This window comes from Lathyrus oleraceus, chromosome 6 (assembly GCF_024323335.1).
Source record: "Lathyrus oleraceus cultivar Zhongwan6 chromosome 6, CAAS_Psat_ZW6_1.0, whole genome shotgun sequence".
Taxonomy (NCBI): domain Eukaryota; kingdom Viridiplantae; phylum Streptophyta; class Magnoliopsida; order Fabales; family Fabaceae; genus Lathyrus; species Lathyrus oleraceus.
In genome coordinates this window covers 52,286,195-52,305,260 of record NC_066584.1, presented here as the reverse complement: position 1 = coordinate 52,305,260, position 19,066 = coordinate 52,286,195, and the positions used below count along the sequence as shown (strand labels likewise).

Sequence of the window (19,066 nt, the reverse complement as noted above, 5' to 3'; positions counted from 1 at the left end):
GGACAAGTTAATTAAGTTCTCTTTAGATGATTTTGGTACTCATTTTGGTGTATTGGCTAGAGGTGATGAAATTTGTACCACTAATTCTCCAAAATTCTCAAAGCTTGATTTTGTTACGAGGATCTCTAAGTCTGTATTTGGTGATCATTTGGATATGGAAATTTTTAATATCAGTTAGATTAAGTTTGAAATGTGTATTTTACACTAGATTATGGTTACAATGATGTACAAGAACCCTCACAATTGAGCGAAAGACGATTACTTTTACCTCTATCGGATGCGGGTGTTGTTGAGCGACACACATCACAATTAGGTCAAGTTCATTTCCCAAAGGATGGAGCACTGCAGATCTATAATGATTAGTGTTCCAACTCAATGGCTAAGTGGCAAGCCTTGGCATAAACTAGCCTATAAGAAGACATTCCTAAAAGGGCTTTATAAGCAGTCTTATAAGCTTACAAGGCATCATCGAGATGTTTGGACCAGTCCTTCTTTGAAGATTTAACTACCTTTTCCAATATTCTTTTTATCTGCTTATTAGATAACCTGGCATGCCCGCAACTTTATGGATGACAGACTATAGAAACCTTGTGTTTGACCCCATACTTTTCCATTAAATTTTCAAACATTTTGTTGCAAAAATGGGTTGCCTTAACCCTAATGATAGCCCTAGGTGTGCCATGTCTAGAAAATATGTTTTTAATTAAAAAATTGGTCATAACTTTGACATCATTGGTGGGGGTTATTATCGCCTCTATCCATTTTGATACATAGTCCACAACAACAAGGATGTAAAGATTTCCAAAGGATTGTGGAAATGTTCCCATGAAATCTATGCATCACACATCAAAAATTTAAATTTCCAAAATGTTTGTGAGTGGCATTTCTTGCCTCATAGAAATATTTTCTACCCTTTGGCACATACCGCATGCCTTGACTAATGCATCAACATCATTGAACGTAGATGGCCAGAAATAACCTGGCTGCAGCACCTTTGTAACAATTATGGTTCCTCAGAAGTATCTCCGACAACAAAGCCAAAAACTTGTTGGGTGAAAACTATGTAACGCATGAGTATACACGTTTAATAGTAGCAAATGATTAAAAATAAGAATATAATTCCCATATGGAGTATAATAACTTACTGATTTGATAATCTACCTTTTTGGGAATGGGAATGAGCAAAGATAACAATAATTCATGGTTGTCACAGGTTCAGTGTTTAGATAAACAATTATAGAATTGAGTTTTAGCGAATAAGTGAAATCACTAATGGAGTATATGTTGGGAAATGATCCATTAATATAGTTTATCTAATGTGTGTATATGATAAGATATGTCGTGTAAAATGAGGTTGGGACATGATCTTATGGTGTATTCCTATAACAATAGAACATATGCAAGAAAGCAATGGGATAAATTCCTAAGTCTCGCATTTAACTTTAATGCATGTCTGGTTTCCTTCCATATTTCTCCTATGATTGTATCTCTTTATACCTAAAGTAATTATTCTAGCAAATATGTCCATCATACTATTTTTAATCATATTTATCATGAGTTCCACTTGTTGAGGGATTCCTCGCATCAACAAGCATGTATCTTTTCCTAAGATGATAAGCCAAAGAATCATATTTATAACAATATAATGAATGATAAAATCAATCACTAACACCACATCAAATGAACAAAAGATTAATTCATATTAACTTCACATTGCTCAACATAAGATAGTTTAGCTTATGATGAGCTCAGTACATACATCAATATTGGTTCCTAGGATAAAAATTCTTAAACACATAATGAAAAAGAAATGAAAACCAAGAGTAATTGCTCTGTCTTCTTGCAATCTTCAATCAACAAGAAATGTGTTATCTCACGCCAGATATTGTTGCTTTCTACTCAAGGAAAAGATAAGAGAAGTCTTCCACACTTGATGTAGGTTACTTTCACATAATTTTCTCTCAAATGTTTCTCTCTCTGAGTCTGAACCACTTTTCATTTCCTCCAAGGGGTCCTTTTATAGACAACCTCTTCTATATTTTTATGAGGTACTAAATCATGGGATTTTTTCTATTATCCATCAACTTTGGGCCATGAGAATTAGCATATTCCCTCCATTCCTTTTATTTCATACCAGTACCAGGTGATGTACATAGTGCCTGCAGGGGACAAAGCATTCGGTGACAGACCTATTTTGCAAAGGGGATGAGTTGCGCTCTGCAACGGTTGTACTATGTTTCAGTCGTTTGTCTTGTAGCATTTTGATCTTATCCCTTTACTTGCTGGCTCAGCTTCCTGCTTTCACGCTAGTCTCCTTCCATTTTCGCCTTCCTCTTAATGTTCTCTACTTCTTTCAACATCTTCTGACCCTAAAGTCTATTGAACATGTAGTGTATTCCTGGTGTGACATAACTCATCACCAGAGTGCCTCTTGCACAAGCACACAAAAAATATAATCCACAAAATATAGCATCTACTGTGCTATCTACTAATCTAGCTAAAAACAAAAAAACTCAGCTGAATACTCAAATTAAAATCAAATAAAGCAATTCAGATTCAAATGTTAAGGGCTTAAATATCTCACAATATATGAGTTATCAGCATCAATGTTTTGTTCGGGAACTAGAAATCATGCTCTAGCTCTGCGAAGGAACTAGAAATGATGAGAGTTGGATAACTATTGATCTTCAGCAGTGGCTCCGATCTCCTTTACGGTGGGGCGGGGTAGACCTGCATGGTTAGCACTTCAACGCTCAAGTTAGTTTAAGATTCAAAATGAGTAAAGTGAAATTGGAAATTAGAGATTGTGTATCTTCTCATAGTATGTGAATCGTTATTTATATTGCGTCAAACAAAATGGGTTTGAGATGCATTGAGTCTTGGTCGATTGGGTCTTATGATAGGTCTAGAACATTTTTCAAGGGCCAATCAATACTCATTTTCTACTTCCATATATGTCTTTCAAAACTTATCTCAGGCTTAGACAATTGAAGTTGTTTCTAGAGTATACCAGGTGTAGCTTTTCTCTAATACACTATATTTGGTGTCAAAGGTGTTGGTTCTTGCAAAACACAAGATAAAGGAGGAACAAAAAATAGGACTAGAAGTAGATTTAGAATGATGATTAGGAGTAGGTTCACTCACAATAGACAACAACTTAAGTTCGGAAGTAGACTCGAAACTAGGAGTAGACTCACCTAAAATAGGAATTAACACAAGTCTTTTAGGAAAGATATGACTTAGGATCGGAAACTCCAACTCAGGTTTGGAGTCACTCATGATGCCATATGAGGTTGAGACCAATGAAGTAATACACATTTTTATGAAAGGTTACGTCTCTAGAAACAAAGTACTTACGAATAGGAGGTAACCCACAAAGACACATCTAACTGCACAATAGTTCAACTTATTACAGTGTTTCTTATGGGCATGGATAAAAGCTACATAGCCAAACACTCAAGATTCTAGACCATGCAACATAGAAATTAAAAAAATGTAAAATCATAAACTAAACAAGACTACATTACCTATAATATGAGATGACACACGATTAATTAGATAAGAAACAGTCAAAATTGTTTCAACCCAATATAATTTTGAAAGTTACATTTGGAAGAAAATAGCTCGAGCGCCTTCAAGTAAGTATTAATTTTTCTTAATAGCATTTTGTTGTGGAGTGTCAACACATGTGAATTCAGGGGTGATGCTCTATTTACTAATAATGTTGGAAAAACTATGATTAGTGCATTCTATACCATTGTGAGAATGTATTCCTTTAATACCTTTCCCAAATTACCTTTTGTATCATATTATAAAATTGAATAAATAACCGTGGTACTTCTATTTATTAGTCATCCAGAAAATTCAAGTTATTTGAGAATAATCATCAATAAAAGAAATAAATCATCTCACATTTAAAATAGAAATAAAGGCTAGTCTCAAACATCAAAATAAATAAGATCAAATGGTTCAACATTTTTAGAAAGACTCGAAGGAAAAATAGTTCAATTATGGTTGGCAAATAGACAAATATAACATTTAAAAGACTCGGTTGATTGTTTTGAAAACAAAGATTGAAAAATACACTTAATAGATGAAAAAAAAGAATGATCACAATGCTTGTGTAGAAGCCATATTAAAAAAGCAGAAAAAGACTCTAATTGAGATTAAAGTGATAAAAGACAATGTCTTCTTATCCATTTGTGCATCACATCTATCTGTCTTAACAACTCAAATAGTCTACCTCGTTCCAAGATCTTGAAAATTATTATGAGAATAAAAAAAATATAAATTACACAATTATTATCCTTTGTAAGCTTATGAATAAAGATAAGGTTGTTTGATAAAATGCGAACATGAAACACATCTTTCAATTTTAAAAATTGAAGATCAATGTCTCCACAACCATCAATCTGAGTATGAGCATCATCTACAATAATATAAGAAATATCAAAAGAAGAAATATTCTTGAAAAAATATTAAGAATCAAATATCATGTGATATGTGATGAGTGACATCATAATCAAGAATCCATACACCTTTAGATCTAATATCACCAACATTAAAAACATAAATCACAATAATTTATTTTCAATCATATTAGTTGATACATTCAATCATATTAGTTGATACATGCGAGCTCCCTTCCATTTTTTTTAATGGTAATTGTTTTAAAAAGAGTTTTAATGAACAATATTGATGTGTGAAGAATGAACAATACTTTGAGATGAACAATACCTTTAAAATGAATAGTAAGTGGGAGATGAATAATACACGTGGAATGAAGAGTGTTCAAAGTAAACAATATTCCTTAATTTCAAAGAGCATGTGATTAAGATGAAAAAAATCACAATGATGACGACTATGGCTTAATAAGCAAGAACCCCAAAATTGGGTTCTCTAATACCATGTCAGAAAAATATTTTAATTAATTTCAAATTTGTAATTTACAATACTAAAATAACCTTGCTTAAATAAAGAAAAACTAAAACCTAATGAACTTAGCCTCATACTAATAAAGGAAAATAACTATAATAATTATTATTTACCGTCTAATAGTTTACATAATTTTCTAATATTTGTTTAAAAGAAGGTTTTAAGACCTTAAAACCCCACTGTAAAAGATCGATTGTGTATCAAACTTAAATGCACACTATTCTAAAATCCTAAACCTCACCGTTTCGATCGTCACCAATTTAATCATAAAGTATTTGTAGTCATACCTCTCACCATCAGATCAGAACAGACGCGTTATAAAAATTGTTGTGCTGAAATTTGTTATCAAATTTATCGCCACCAAATAAAGATTCTACTAATTCAGATAACAACAAAGATAACTTTGATATAGAAAAAAAAGATTAAAACTGAATGTTATATCTTCTATTTAGTTCAATGAATTTATGAATAGATACCTCTATGATGAATAACATGCAACTAAAATAGTTACAAACAAATTTCAACACATCAATACTTCAACAAGAAGCTTAAAATGCCACATTTTCCCCCCAAATTAAGTTCTCATCAAATTTCACCAAACCTAATATATGTTAACTTTTCTTTATAGATACATTTATTTCAAATTCTATGACTCACTCTAAAGGACAAATATCAGTCATTTATAATTTACCTAACTTCAATCACATACTCAAACTCTATACAAGTTATACATGATTATGAAGAAACTTATATCCTCTAAATAGAGTGTGAAAGAAGTGAGGTAACAATTATTGAATTCAAATTCATGGAAACAAACGTGGGGAGGAGGTGTTTGAATTTGGGTGGGCTCCATATATATTTTTCATTTCATTCAGCAACTCAAAGCTGGAAAAGTGTACATCTATTGTCTTGGTCTTGTTTGTCCATATTGCAACTTTTTCTTTTTCTTCCTAATCATATATATAGGAAACTTCAACATGAATGAGCTTCTTGCAGAAAGTCAAAAAGACAAGACAAAAAATACAATATTATACATATGGCATGGCATGGCATGGCATGGCATGAGGGAGCATCATGGTATCATGCATATGGACACCAACAAAATGGTTTACATGAATCTAATATATATTTAACACAAGTTGCAATATATATTATTATTATGCAATCTGTTTCTTCAGATAGGAGTGTTTTGTTTTCAAAGAGTGCACTCTTAAGCATAATAAGGTGAAAAGGAACAACATAACTTCATTTCTATTCACTGCAAAATAAAGCTATACAAAGATCAATGTTGTAACTGTGATGTTTGATTGGAGAATGAGTGCATCTGAGGGAGCAGTACATGTTATTCATTTTACTGATAGGACTTTGCAAGAAGTAAACAAGGTTGATTATGCAGTAGAAAGAAGGAAATCACTTCATGCTCGTTATTATTTTGGCATTCTATTCTTCATAATGAATCTTGTTGCATGGTTTTTTCGCGATTATGGACAAAATGTTCTTCCTTGGATTCATTGTAAGTCAGTTTTCAATCTTTCCTCAATTTTAAGTCACTAGTGTTGAAGTTATATTCTTGTTAAAGTCGTGTTAGAGTCTCACATTGCTTAGGTTTCCGAACTGTTTGGATGTATAAATGTTTTTGGACAATTTGATATCGTTAATTGTTATTGATATTTATCAACCTTGTACAGATATCAAAGCTTGTGGAAATGAAGGAGATGATTGTTTTCATTCACTGGGGGTTCTTCGAGTGAGTTTAGGATGCTTTGTATCTTTCAGTTATGTCACAATCTCTTGCTAGACATGTCTTGAATGTAATCACATGCATCGTGTCAGTGTCAGATACTGAACATATTGAACATGTCTTTAATCTGATATAATTTTGTTAACAAAATCATTCTTATTCTTAAACTTATATTCTAATAATTTTATCATGAGAATGTGATCCTTAACAATGAAGTCAGATATTTTTCTTGGTCATGTTTGTGACCACAGTAAAAACAAGGAAATTATGTGAAGGTAGAAACTCATGGCATTCTAGATGGTGGGAATTGAAGGCTGTTTTATTGCTTCTATCAATGGCATTACCATTCTTCATCCCTTCACAATTTGTTCAAATATATGGTTGGTCTCTATTTTTTTCTCTAAACTTTTATCAAACATCATTGTATAAGAATCATAATACAGCTATGTTTTTGCAGGTGAAATAGCTCGTATTGGCGCAGGGTATATATTTTTCTTCTCGTTCGAATCTCATTCATCTCATCAAGTTAAAGTTGAAGATAACTAACAACTATTGATGTTTCCACAGGATTTTTCTTCTATTACAACTTGTGAGTGTGATCCATTTTATCATGTGGTGGAATAACTACTGGACCGCAGATGAAGAAACCAAAGAGAGGTTAATATTATTACTGCTGCAACAGTTATTTTCTGAAGACTTAGCTTCATATGTTTACATCTTATTTGACATGGCACAGGTGCTCCCTTGGACTTGTTATGTCAACACTGTTCTATGTCTGTGCTATATGTGGAATTGTGTATATGTATGCATCATATGCCTCAAAATCTTCATGTTCTCTCAACATATTTTTCATCACATGGACATCAATTCTTCTTGCTGTAATGATGGTTATATCATTAAACTCAAAGGTACCCTAAAATACAAAATATCCTAAAATAATGATTTAGATTAAATGTCTGATGCGGTCGAAATTGCGGTTGCAGGTTAATAGAGGCCTTTTATCCTCAGGAATTATGGCTTCTTATATTGTTTTTCTATGTTGGTGTGCAATCAGAAGGTATGGTGTCTCATTTTAAAATTTTAACTTCCTTTTAGGCCTATATTAGTTCTAATTAATAACCTTGAAACTTGGACTTCTGTTTGCTAATTTGATTCATTGTCAACTTCAAATAATAATGGAATTTCAGTGAACCTGCCACCATAAGATGTGACACAAAGAACCAAGAAACTCGAAACGGTAGCTGGATTACTATACTTGTAAGTTTCTCAATGTAACCATATGTGTTGGTGTCTGACGCCAGACAGACATATGTCTGACGCCACGCCAGACACTCCTTGTGTCAGTGTTAAAGAGCATAGTATAGATGTTTCTTTACATGAGTATGTTCTCTTCTTCACAGGGCTTCCTTATTGCTATATTTGCCATTGTTTTGGCTGCCTTTTCAACAGGCATTGATTCAAAATGCTTTCAGGTGAATCCCTCTTCTGAGTAAACCCTTAATTTAATATAAGCAACTTCATTACTGTGCCAACATCTTATAAATATTTTTCTTTTTGTCTTTGACAGTTTTCCAAAAACAAAGTTGAAAATGAAGATGACATTCCTTACAACTATGGATTTTTCCACATGGTGTTCTCCTTGGGAGCAATGTACTTTGCAATGTTGTTCATAAGTTGGGATCTGAATAACTCAGCCAGGAAGTAAGAAACTTTAATGTGAGGAATTTTTGATGTACTTGTCTTGTATAATGCATGTTTCATATGTACTAGGTGGAGCATTGATGTTGGTTGGATAAGTACATGGGTGAAGGTTCTCAATGAGTGGTTTGCAGCAACTATTTACAGTAAGAGAATAATAATTTATGCTTATATAGATATCAACATTCAACATATGTTGCAACCTTCAGTAACTAACTTTCATTGCTTTGTTTATGTTTGATTTAAACAGTATGGATGTTGATTTCACCAGTTGTGAGACAGAATAAAGTTATGGATAATGGTACAACTGCCTCAATTGATGCATGATGGACAATGGAAGAGTCATCAATATTTTTTCTTCTTTTAATTTGTTTTTGTATGCTTCAAATGCATTTAATCTTTAGTGGTTCAAAGGAAAAACTAGCTATTAATAAAATAAAATGATGATTTTTTTTTTCTTTGGCTGAAATATATTTTCAAATATAGCACTGGTTTGATAATTAACCTGCTACTTAATTGAAATAACACTCGTTGAGAATTAACCACCTAAAATCAATAAACCTCGTAGAAGAAAAAGGTTTGATAAAGATGTCAGCTTTTTAATAATCTCCAGGAATGTAGACAAAAGAGTATTTTGATCTAATTAACCTTAATAAAGGCTCAAACATAAATTATTAATAATACTAAAAATAACAATAATATAATTAATTATTTGTAACACTCTCCTTCAAACTAATATGTATCTATCATTTTCAGTTTAAACACAATTCTTTTAAAGTTATTGTTATTCAGCCCTTTTGTTAGAAGATATGCAAGGTTGTTTTGGGGACAACACATATGGAGTGAAAATAAGATTATTATCTGATTTTTTTTATTGAAATGTTTGTCAACTTCAATGTATTTGGTTTTATCATGTTGTACTGAATTATGGGTTACACTAATAGAATACTTATTATGACAATAATGTTTCATTGGCTCATCACACTTTATACTCAAGTCTTATAAAATAAATTATATCTATAGTAATTCACATATCCCTTATGTCATTGTCTTGAACTCTACTTGAGCACTACATCTTGATACTACAATTTCTCTTTTACTCTTCCAAGTCATTGTCCTAAGAAAGTATAATAATTTGTAGTTGATCTCCTATATAAAATTGACCCTGCATAGTTGTCATCGGTATATGCTTCAAGACTCACACTCTCATTTTCAAATAAAATTCCTTTACCAGGTGTTCTTTTAAATATTGTACAATTCGGAGTGTAACTTTTAAATGAATCTCCTTTGACCAATGCATGAATTGACTGACTAAGCTAACAGCAAAAGCAACATCAGGTCTAGTATGTGAGAGTTATATACTATTTTCAACTAATCTCTGATACATTTTCTTATCAACTGCAATATCTTCTTTTATGCTTCCCAACTTTACACTTGGATTAATTGGTGTATTTGCAGACTTGCATGTTGTCTTGTCAGTCTCTTGCAAAAGATCAGTTATATTTTTTTTTAGATATGAAAATTTCTTTCTTAGAGTGGGCAACTTCAATTCCCATAAAGTATTTCAATTTTTCCAAAGTCTTAATCTTAAATTTCTTGGCTAAGTGTATGTTCAACAATTGATGTCATTTCTCATCATTACCTGTGACTATAATGTCATCTAGATACACCAATAACATAGTTACTCTCCATGTTTCAGAATGTTTGATAAATAGGATATGATTTATTTGACTTTATTTGAAGCTCAAACTTATCATAACTTTAGTGAATCTTCCAAACCATGTTAGTGGCGATTGCTTTAACTCATATAAAAAATTGCTTAACTTGCACACAATGTTGGTGGCAGTATGTTCACGGAATCCAAGAGGTGCATCCGTGTAGATTTCTTCTTCAAGTACACCATGAAGGAATGTATTTTTCACATTAAATTAGTTTAAGTTCTAATTGTAATTATCTGCTAGAGATAATATCACCATAAGAATATTCATTTTTGCAGCTAGAGAAAATGTCCCTGAATAATCTGCTCTATAGGTTTGAATGAATTATTTGGCTACCAATTTTGCCTTGTACCTCTCAATAGACTCATTTTCCTTGTATTTATCAGTGAGCACATTTGCACCCTACATGTTTCTTTCCATTTGGTAAAGAATAATTCCCAAGTATTGTTCTTATTCACTGCCTTCATTTCTAAATCCATGGCTTGTTTGTTTTTTTTACTGTCAGACAATGCCTCAGATAGAGAGGTAGGTATTGTTATAGTTTTCAGATTTGTGAGGAAGGCTTTATGGGTAGGTGAAATGTGTTCAAAGGTTAGGTAGTTGGATAGAGGGTAAAGTGACTTTTTGATATAGTTTCTAGTATCTTTCCTAAGAGAAATTAGAAGATGTAAATCTTTATAGTGTGATGGTAGTGGTGGTGGATTTGAACTGGATTCTGGATTTTGTTCATGAGAAAATTCATAAATGGAATCACTAGAGGTTGAAGGGCTAACGGAATTTACCTCATGTAAAGTCGGATCAGACTCATGCATATGAGTATATTCATGAATGGTGTTTCTTCTTGTATATACTAAATTCTTCCAATATCTAACATTGGTTTCAACATTTTAATCTTTTTGAGAATCAAGTTCAATTCCAACATTGCCAATACTAGTTTCAACCTCAACTTCTAGTCTAAGAGTAAGGTCAGAAAGTAGGAGAAACTCATCTTCCTTATTTACGTTCTCTTTCTGAACATGAGATTCAACGTAATAACTTTCTTTTTCATGGAAAGTGACATCTATAGTGACAAAGAATTTATAAGATGGTGGATGATAACATTTATAACCCTTTTGGGTGGAAGAATAACCTATGAAGACATGCATTAAGGCTCTAAGATCAAGTTTCCCTCTACCATCACTATGAATATGGACAAATGATGTACACCCAAATATTATAGGTGTGAGGTTACTAGAGGTGGCCACATTAATATAGAACGGGGATAAGACTTATATAAGAGTTTTGGAGGAAAAGACGGTAATAGGCAAAGTATTTATGAGATATGATGCAATTACAACTACTTTGCCCCAATATTTCTTGGGAACTTTAATTTGAAATGTCATGGCACGTATTTGGTCTAACAAATGCCCATTTTTTCTCTCAGCAAGGTCATTTTACTGGGGTGTTTTAACACACAAAGACTCGTGGATGATACCTTTATTTTGACACAAAGAATTAAGATTATGACTAAAGTAATCATTGGCATTATCATATTGGATCATCTTATTACTCATACCAAATTGATTCTTAATCATGGAGAGAAATTGAGAAAACACACGACTAACTTCAGATTTTTGTTTAAGTAAGTAGATCCAAGTAGGCATGGCAACGGGGCGGGTCGGGGACGGTTTTTACCTCCCCCAAACCCAAACCCGAATCCCCAAACAATCCCCATTCCCCGTCCCAAATCCAAACTGGGATGGAGAATTAAAACCCAAACCCGTCTCAAACTCGTCCCAAACGGGTTCGGGTTGGGTTCGGGTATCCCCGTCCCGCCACCATCCACTTAGTGAAATCAATTTTTTTAATAGAGATATTTATTTTTTAAAAAATCAAATTACATTACAAATAAAATAAAATAAAAATATCATACATACATTTAGAATATTTTAAATAATTAAGACAAATCAAAATATTAAAACATTGGTCACTTATTTAATATTCTAAATCATCAAAAATAAATAATAATGTACATAATAAAATAAACGGGGCGGGTTCAGGGTGGGTATTAGTGTCCCCATTGCCCGACTCGTCCCCATATTTTATAATCGGGGAAAACCCATATCCAAATCCAAACATAGTCAAAAGCGGGTTTTCCCCGTCAATTTCGGGGCGGGTTCGGATGGGTACCCACGGGTATAGAATATGTTGCCATACCTAGACCCAAGTAACCCGAGTACAATCATCAATAATGGTTACAAAGCAACAGCCATCCAAAATATTTGGAATATCAGATTGACCATACACATTTGTATGAACTAAATAAAATGGAAAAGTACTCATTTTATTACTAACGAAAAAAGGTACATGTTTGTGTTTAGCAAGCTCACACACCTCATAATGAAGACTCTCAACATCTAATGTTTTAAATAAAATAGGAAATAATTGTTTAATGACTCTAAACGAATGATGACCCAGACGACAATGGTATAAGTGAGTGTAAATCTGGCATGAGCACCTCTGGTGTCTTCCAGATCCTTTAGGGCATATGCTAAGTCAACTCTTAAATATATCACCATCATCTTCAATGCTTCAGGTCTAACCATCCTGAAGTGGTCTAATAATCTTCCCTTGATCGAAAGATGTAGCAGGGATGATATATCATCCAGTGTGATGGACATATCACGATGTGGAAGATGAAAAGATGGCGTTTTAGAATGTCATCTCGCAAAAAATGTTGACAGTGTGTCATGGTTAATAGTAGTATAACCGATCATGCATAAATCTCGCAGCCTAGATAGTTGCATCACGATACTTCAAAAAAAACATCATTGTCAGAAAGTTCGAATATTATAACACATGTGTTTCAAAGAACAAATAGAAATAAAATTTTAATTTTCGTCTCATACATGCCTAGCAGCATGGTCTGCATATAGAGGTAGCAGTGATGTGTCAAAGAGACCTCCTCTAAATTCCCCATGAACGACAACATCGACAGCAAGTGCATCAACCTAGACTGGTGGAGCTTTCGGGGCAGTAGTAGGTGACACCTGCCTCTATGAAGACAAATTCGGAGACACATGAAACCTGGAAGTTGACGCATATTCATCAAATGAACTGGAATCGACTGGTGGTAGGGAGGGTCAGACTCTTTCCTTACGAGTAGATGCATGTTGGGACACTCTATGTTCCTCAATCATTCTTGGTTGTTAGTCATGTTACCTATGATTAAACTAGGCAAAGTAGGAAAAAATCAAAATCATATTATAGATATTCAAAATTAAACCAAACAATGAAGATAGACATAATACAAAAACGCACTTGTGTATTCCTTGAATATTAAATTTTGAACAAATACGAAATTGCACTTCTGTAGTTACCTGTAACTTAGAAAACACGAAAAATGAAAGAAACGCGATGAAACAAAAAAGGGACAAAATGCATTGCTCAGTTATGCTACCTAATAATGATTGTAACTACCTATATAATAGTGTGGATTACACAACCTAATGGTCTTATTTCTTAATGCATGTATAAAAAATCATATGTGAAAAAAAATTGATTGAAAATCTTACCAAATATATAGTTTATGTTGAGCACTTCGATTGAGTGGACGTTGAGAGTAGAAATTAACAAACCACTTGGATTGAATGGAGTAGAAATGAAACTTGGATTGACAAAAAAAATTGGAAGTGGGGAATGGAAGTGAGAAGAGTTTGTGTGTTTTTGTTGGAAATGAAAAATGGGAAAGGTATGGCGTAGGCGTGGCAAATGGGCATGCCCACCCCGTTTAGACCTGCCCCACAAAAGCCCGTAAAAAACAAGGCGGGGCTGGACAGTCATAATTGAGAGTGCGGGCCTAAAACCTTGGTCTGCCCCATATTAAAAGTGAGGGACGGGGTAGACCCACGGACACTACATATTTTAAACCTAAAAATACAAAATTTATGCTAATGTTTGTGCCCGCAATAAAAAGAACGGACAGGACGGGGACATTAGAAGGTAAGGGTCTAAATCTTTGGACAGTCCAGACTAAAATGCGAAAAAAACGGGCATGCCCGACGGGTTAGGCTTGTTTTGCCATCCCCGCTGACGCGTATTTAATTAAAAACTCGTTTGAAGGTATACTCCACATTTTTTTACAGAGATGCATTTATGTATTATTTTTTGTCAAAAATGAGGGTGTGACTCACTTACAAATGAATGGTGTGGAATGAAATGCGTCATAAAATACATTTGTGAATATCAATTTTAGTTTTTCACACGGATGTATAAGCACCCTAAGGGATGGAAAAGTAATGTCCAGACAAAACTTCAAATTAGAATATTTAAATTAGAGCATTCGTACAAGATTCAGTTGGAACCGGTACCTAACATGTTTCCAAAAACATGCTAATTTATTTTATATGTCTGTAATGTAATTTAACTGACAAAAATTGATATTGATAGCTTAAAAATCATCTCTGAGAATTTGACTCCTAAACTTCAAGTTTATGTATATATGTTTCTAATAATTATTATTTTACCTATAAAATAAAATATTTATATTAAAGTCTTTAGTAATTTAATTCATATTAAATAAATTAACAAACTACTAATAATAGAACATTAATCTTTAATTGTTTTTATTCTTCTGTTCAGATAATCCAATGGAAGAAAGGGAAACATATGTTTGAAATACAAAAGATAAAACATTTTGCTTTGAATGAGAGATTGTTTGAATTTTTACATCATCTATTGAATGATAGAGTAGCATTGATCATCATTCGACTCTTTTTCCTCTAACAAATAGCACCATATACAATTCAATCTAATGTAAACTGAAAAACACAACCATTCAATCAAGTTTTACATAATTCAAATCTAACTTTTGGAGGAAGTATATGTTTGCATTACATAATTCTGAAACAAGTCAGCTAGTATATTAATTTCTCAAATGTAAATAAATAATTAACAATATCCTTTATCCAAATAATTTGATGAATCAAAAGCAAACTCTGCATGGTACCTATGGAATTTCTTGTAGTTAATATATTTTTCCTATTAAATGTTATGGCTAATGTTTCTAATAACATTAATTATTGTTGTTCCTTGTGCTACCCCAAGATTAAAGAGTATGGTTTGTGAAACCAACCTCACCTTATGACTTAAGAAAGAATATTATTATCATTGTTTCTTCTTTAGTTTACTTGAGATAATAATGGTATAGTATAGTATTATAAATAGTAATTTGCACAAGTGCATAATCAAAGGGGATACATTTTACTAGCCTTTGAAAAATAAATAAATTATGCTACTTGAAACAATAAGATGAAAATTATAATTAAATAAAGCTCAAATATTTCTTTTATAATTTTCTTTGACAAATGAGACTTGAATTGAAAATCCTCAAATAGTTTAACAAAGAAAGGACAATGATAATGTGGAATAACAATATCACCCAATTGACTTGAGATTTTGGTTTAGTTGTACTTACACCACCACTCATGTTTTGACTTGTCATAACTAAAGCATTTAGAAAAAAAGAAATAAAGATAATAAAACTGATCCATGCTTCAACTACTCCAACAGACTCTTCATTCCCTCTTATATAACCCCAAAACTGATTCCATTGCACTCATCCAAACAGAGATTAATCATCTACATTTAAAAAACTTGGAAGCAAGATGGCTATGGGATTGTTAGCTATAGCTCCATTGGCATTGTTGGTAACCTTTTCTCATTTGACAATTTCTATAACAGCAGTTGACCCTATTGCAGCCACAGGGAAAGAACCCATTATTGAGCTATTCATGCATGACATTCTTGGTGGAAGTAATCCAACGGCCCGACCCGTAACCGGTTTGCTAGGTAATATATACAGTGGTCAAGTGCCCTTTGCAACTCCGATCGGATTCAACACTCCGGCAGGTGGGACTCTCATCCCTAATGCCAATGGTGCTATTCCCACCGTCAATGGCGTTACCGGTATCCCGTTAGGAACTGGTTTGGCTGGTACTTCCTTTGCACCAAACAACAACAACCAAAACAATGTTCAAATGCAGTTAGGACCTGATGGACTTGGACTAGGATTTGGTACAATCACTGTTATTGATGATATACTTACATCTCAACCTGAATTAGGTTCCCAGATAGTTGGAAAAGCACAAGGTGTGTATGTGGCAAGTTCAGCAGATGGGAGTAGACAGATGATGGTATTCACAGCTTTGTTTGAAGGAGGGGAATATGGAGATAGCTTGAACTTTTATGGTTTGTATAAAATAGGAAGCACCATGTCACGATTATCGGTAATAGGGGGCACGGGAAAGTTCAAGAATGCAAGGGGGTTTGCTGAACTGAGACCTCTTATCCCACCAGGACAGATTGCCACTGATGGTGCTGAGACATTGCTGAGGATCAGTGTCCATTTGACCTACTAGAACAGTGCTGTAAAAGATGGAAAAAGGACTGGGTGGTTTTTACTTTTCAATTACAGATGAAAATGAGATTGGTTTTGTATGTTTTCAACTTTGATCGTATAATTGTATGTGAAATCTTATTTGTAATCCCATGAATCGAACAAGTCTGACGATATCATAAATGGTGAAACATTAGCTATTATACAACACATAAACAAGAACGATAAAAGGGAAAAAGCATGATAGAACAAAATCACAAATGCATATGAAAACAAAAAACCCAAACAAATAATAATTACCAAATGTGCAAGTACTGCATGAAGATCTTCAGACTTCAACACAAGCTTGTGATATTAACATGAGATTGTAAAGTAGCTTCGTCAAGCCCATAGAGAGCATCAATCAAGTGCATTCGTAACGATGCAGGACCTTTAGCCATCTTCATTCCTAACTCGCCGGCAACACCAAACACAGCTAGTGCCGATACTGCCGCATCAAAAGCATGGCTTTTGTCAACTGCAACAAAGGCAGCAATGAGTGCAGTGACAGAACACCCCGTTGCTGTAATTTTTTGCATCATCGCCACCCCATTGTGAGCGCCAACAACTTGATAACCATCTGTGACAATGTCAGTAGCTCCTGACACTGCAACTACGGAACCACTTTTCTGAGCCAACAACTTTGCTGCTTCAACCGCATCCATTGAATCATGAGTACTATCTGCACCCTTTACAACAATAGAGCTAAATTACTGATAATAACGTGCTTATATTTCAGAGTTCAGACCATATTTCAACAAAAATGTTAGATTTTAGAAATACCTTGGAGGTGGAGGATTCATAGGAGGAAGAAAGAGCGATGATTTCAGAAGCATTTCCTCTGATAACAGTGGGTTTGAGTATAACAAGCTGGACGCAAGCATCGAATCGGAACGACGAGGCAGAAACAGCGACGGGATCAAGAACCCAAGGGATGTCCAACTGAGAGCAGAGCTTAGCGGCAGTAATCATGGCGGGAAGAGACTCGGGAGAGAGTGTACCTACGTTGATGCACAGAGCACTGACGCGCGGGGTGAAGTCGGGAATCTCTTGGATGGAATGAACCATTGCTGGAGACGCGCCGGCGGATAAGAGAGTGTTGGCCATTAGATCCATTGAAACGAAGTTGGTTATGCATTGAATTAGCGGTGATTGAGTTCGAATTTCTGAAAGTAGTTTCCATGTTCTTTTTCCCCATTCCAACCTCTTGTTGCTGTCCTCCATCAAAGCGTAACGAAAAAGGATAACACGGTGACTTTGATCTCTGGAGATTCTTCTCAATTTCCAATGACTGAAATCAGTCAAATGAATTGTTACGTTTATCTTTTATTTTTTTAAATATGATTTTCTTTTTATTATTGTCTCTATAATTCTTTATTTGGAAGAATATACTAACCATACAAAATCATAATCAATTTTTATAGTATTATTTTTTTTAAGTTAAGGAGGATTTTTGTTTTCCTAACGCGAGATCATGCGTAGAGTATAACTGACGACCATTGTTGGACCCCGGTAAAACTGACATGAGTTACATTCACCACATCTAACTAGAATATTGTTTTTACGCTCATCCCACCTTGTGGTGAACAACAAGAGGGTCACTCCGACCAACAAAGAGTCTAATGGCGAGGAAAGTGTCATAGTGGAGATGTGTGTCGCTATGGACGACCTTCGTCGCCATAACCAAACCTTGAAAGATAATGTTCTTCATATCCGGTAGTGTTAGCAAGAAGCAGGCGTGGTGAATGAATTGAGAGTGTTTGGCCATCAGCCTCTATCAGACGAGATATGGGAGGCGCTAAGGGTGGGGACATAAATAATGATGCGAGTTGAGTGTTATGCCAAGTGCAAAGGCAGAAATGTTGAGAATAAGGCTCGTGATGTAAAAGAGCACATCACTGTCGCAGTCATCTCACAGAAGAACCAATATATGTCGCTTATGAAAGACAAAGTTGTCTTCAAGTGCATGGTGTGAAGTAGAAAGCATGTGGAGAGCTTTACGCCTCTGAACACTCGCCAAGAGAAGATATGGTGTGAAGTCATTCACGTGCATAACATCCATCAACCGCCTACACCAAAGGTGAACACCATGGGACCAAAGCATAGCAGTTAGTGTAAGTTCCATAAGATCAAAGGGAGTAATACAAAAGATTGCCTATAGCTCAAGAAGGAGATACAATGTCTAATCCAGGAAAGACATTTGAAAAAATATGTTAAGCGCAATCCTATTTGAGGAGAAAGAAGATCTAGTTCTAGAGGCGAGATTCTCCCTAGAGTCCCAGATCCATCCAGGGGAAAGATACAAATGGGAACAATGGGAACGGGATTGTCCCCCATACGATCAACACCATTTCAGGAGGATTCGCTGGAGATGGAGAAACTAGTTCGACCCAAAAAAGATATGCACGCCAAGACCTGACTACCAACGGTCTTCCTGTTGGTTTCAGAGAAAACTAATTGGCCGCTCCAGGGCCAAGATTACCTTTTCTAAGGAGGATGTAGTTGAAATTCATCCACACAACTATGACCCCATGGTGATTTTTGTTCAATGTGACGAAT

The 19,066-nt window shown here is 34.3% G+C and overlaps 3 protein-coding genes across 4 annotated transcripts; 2 read left to right on the top strand and 1 right to left on the bottom strand.

The window, feature by feature from the left end:
• The first annotated feature begins 6,028 nt into the window (after nucleotides 1-6,028).
• LOC127090997 (uncharacterized) lies at nucleotides 6,029-8,843 on the top strand. The gene is made up of 12 exons (XM_051029489.1): nucleotides 6,029-6,448; nucleotides 6,624-6,700; nucleotides 6,897-7,056; nucleotides 7,134-7,158; nucleotides 7,244-7,333; nucleotides 7,413-7,584; nucleotides 7,660-7,733; nucleotides 7,864-7,933; nucleotides 8,077-8,148; nucleotides 8,244-8,377; nucleotides 8,447-8,520; nucleotides 8,625-8,843. The coding sequence occupies exons 1-12, from the start codon at nucleotides 6,235-6,237 to the stop codon at nucleotides 8,699-8,701; spliced, it is 1,239 nt and encodes a 412-aa protein (XP_050885446.1). The 5' UTR covers nucleotides 6,029-6,234; the 3' UTR covers nucleotides 8,702-8,843.
• A 6,534-nt stretch (nucleotides 8,844-15,377) lies between these two features.
• LOC127090995 (hydroxyethylthiazole kinase) lies at nucleotides 15,378-17,822 on the bottom strand. Of its 2 annotated transcripts, XR_007791842.1 has the most exons (4): nucleotides 17,291-17,822; nucleotides 16,769-17,196; nucleotides 16,178-16,635; nucleotides 15,378-16,072 (listed from the first exon to the last, which is right to left on the bottom strand). XR_007791842.1 is itself a non-coding variant. In XM_051029486.1 (2 exons), the coding sequence occupies exons 1-2, from the start codon at nucleotides 17,729-17,731 to the stop codon at nucleotides 16,804-16,806; spliced, it is 834 nt and encodes a 277-aa protein (XP_050885443.1). In that variant the 5' UTR covers nucleotides 17,732-17,822; the 3' UTR covers nucleotides 16,626-16,803. The 2 variants fall into 2 exon arrangements, 1 of the variants encoding a protein (XP_050885443.1); XM_051029486.1 differs by lacking the exon at nucleotides 15,378-16,072 and having other exon boundaries at nucleotides 16,626-17,196.
• LOC127090996 (dirigent protein 16) lies at nucleotides 15,738-16,642 on the top strand. The gene has a single exon (XM_051029487.1). It carries the CDS (start codon nucleotides 15,738-15,740, stop codon nucleotides 16,488-16,490), a length of 753 nt encoding a protein of 250 aa, XP_050885444.1. The 3' UTR covers nucleotides 16,491-16,642.
• Nucleotides 17,823-19,066: the final 1,244 nt, after the last annotated feature.

Bases quoted from the DNA above. Each gene is read 5' to 3' on its own strand.
- LOC127090997 (XM_051029489.1), top strand. From the start codon at position 6,235: ATGTTTGATTGGAGAATGAGTGCATCTGAGGGAGCAGTACATGTTATT. The intron at 7,585-7,659 runs GTACCCTAAAAT...TTGCGGTTGCAG, and splicing joins TTATATCATTAAACTCAAAG to GTTAATAGAGGCCTTTTATC. The intron at 8,149-8,243 runs GTGAATCCCTCT...TGTCTTTGACAG, and splicing joins TTGATTCAAAATGCTTTCAG to TTTTCCAAAAACAAAGTTGA.
- LOC127090996 (XM_051029487.1), top strand. From the start codon at position 15,738: ATGGCTATGGGATTGTTAGCTATAGCTCCATTGGCATTGTTGGTAACC.
- LOC127090995 (XM_051029486.1), bottom strand. From the start codon at position 17,731: ATGGAGGACAGCAACAAGAGGTTGGAATGGGGAAAAAGAACATGGAAA. The intron at 17,197-17,290 runs GTATTTCTAAAA...ATTGTTGTAAAG, and splicing joins ATGAATCCTCCACCTCCAAG to GGTGCAGATAGTACTCATGA.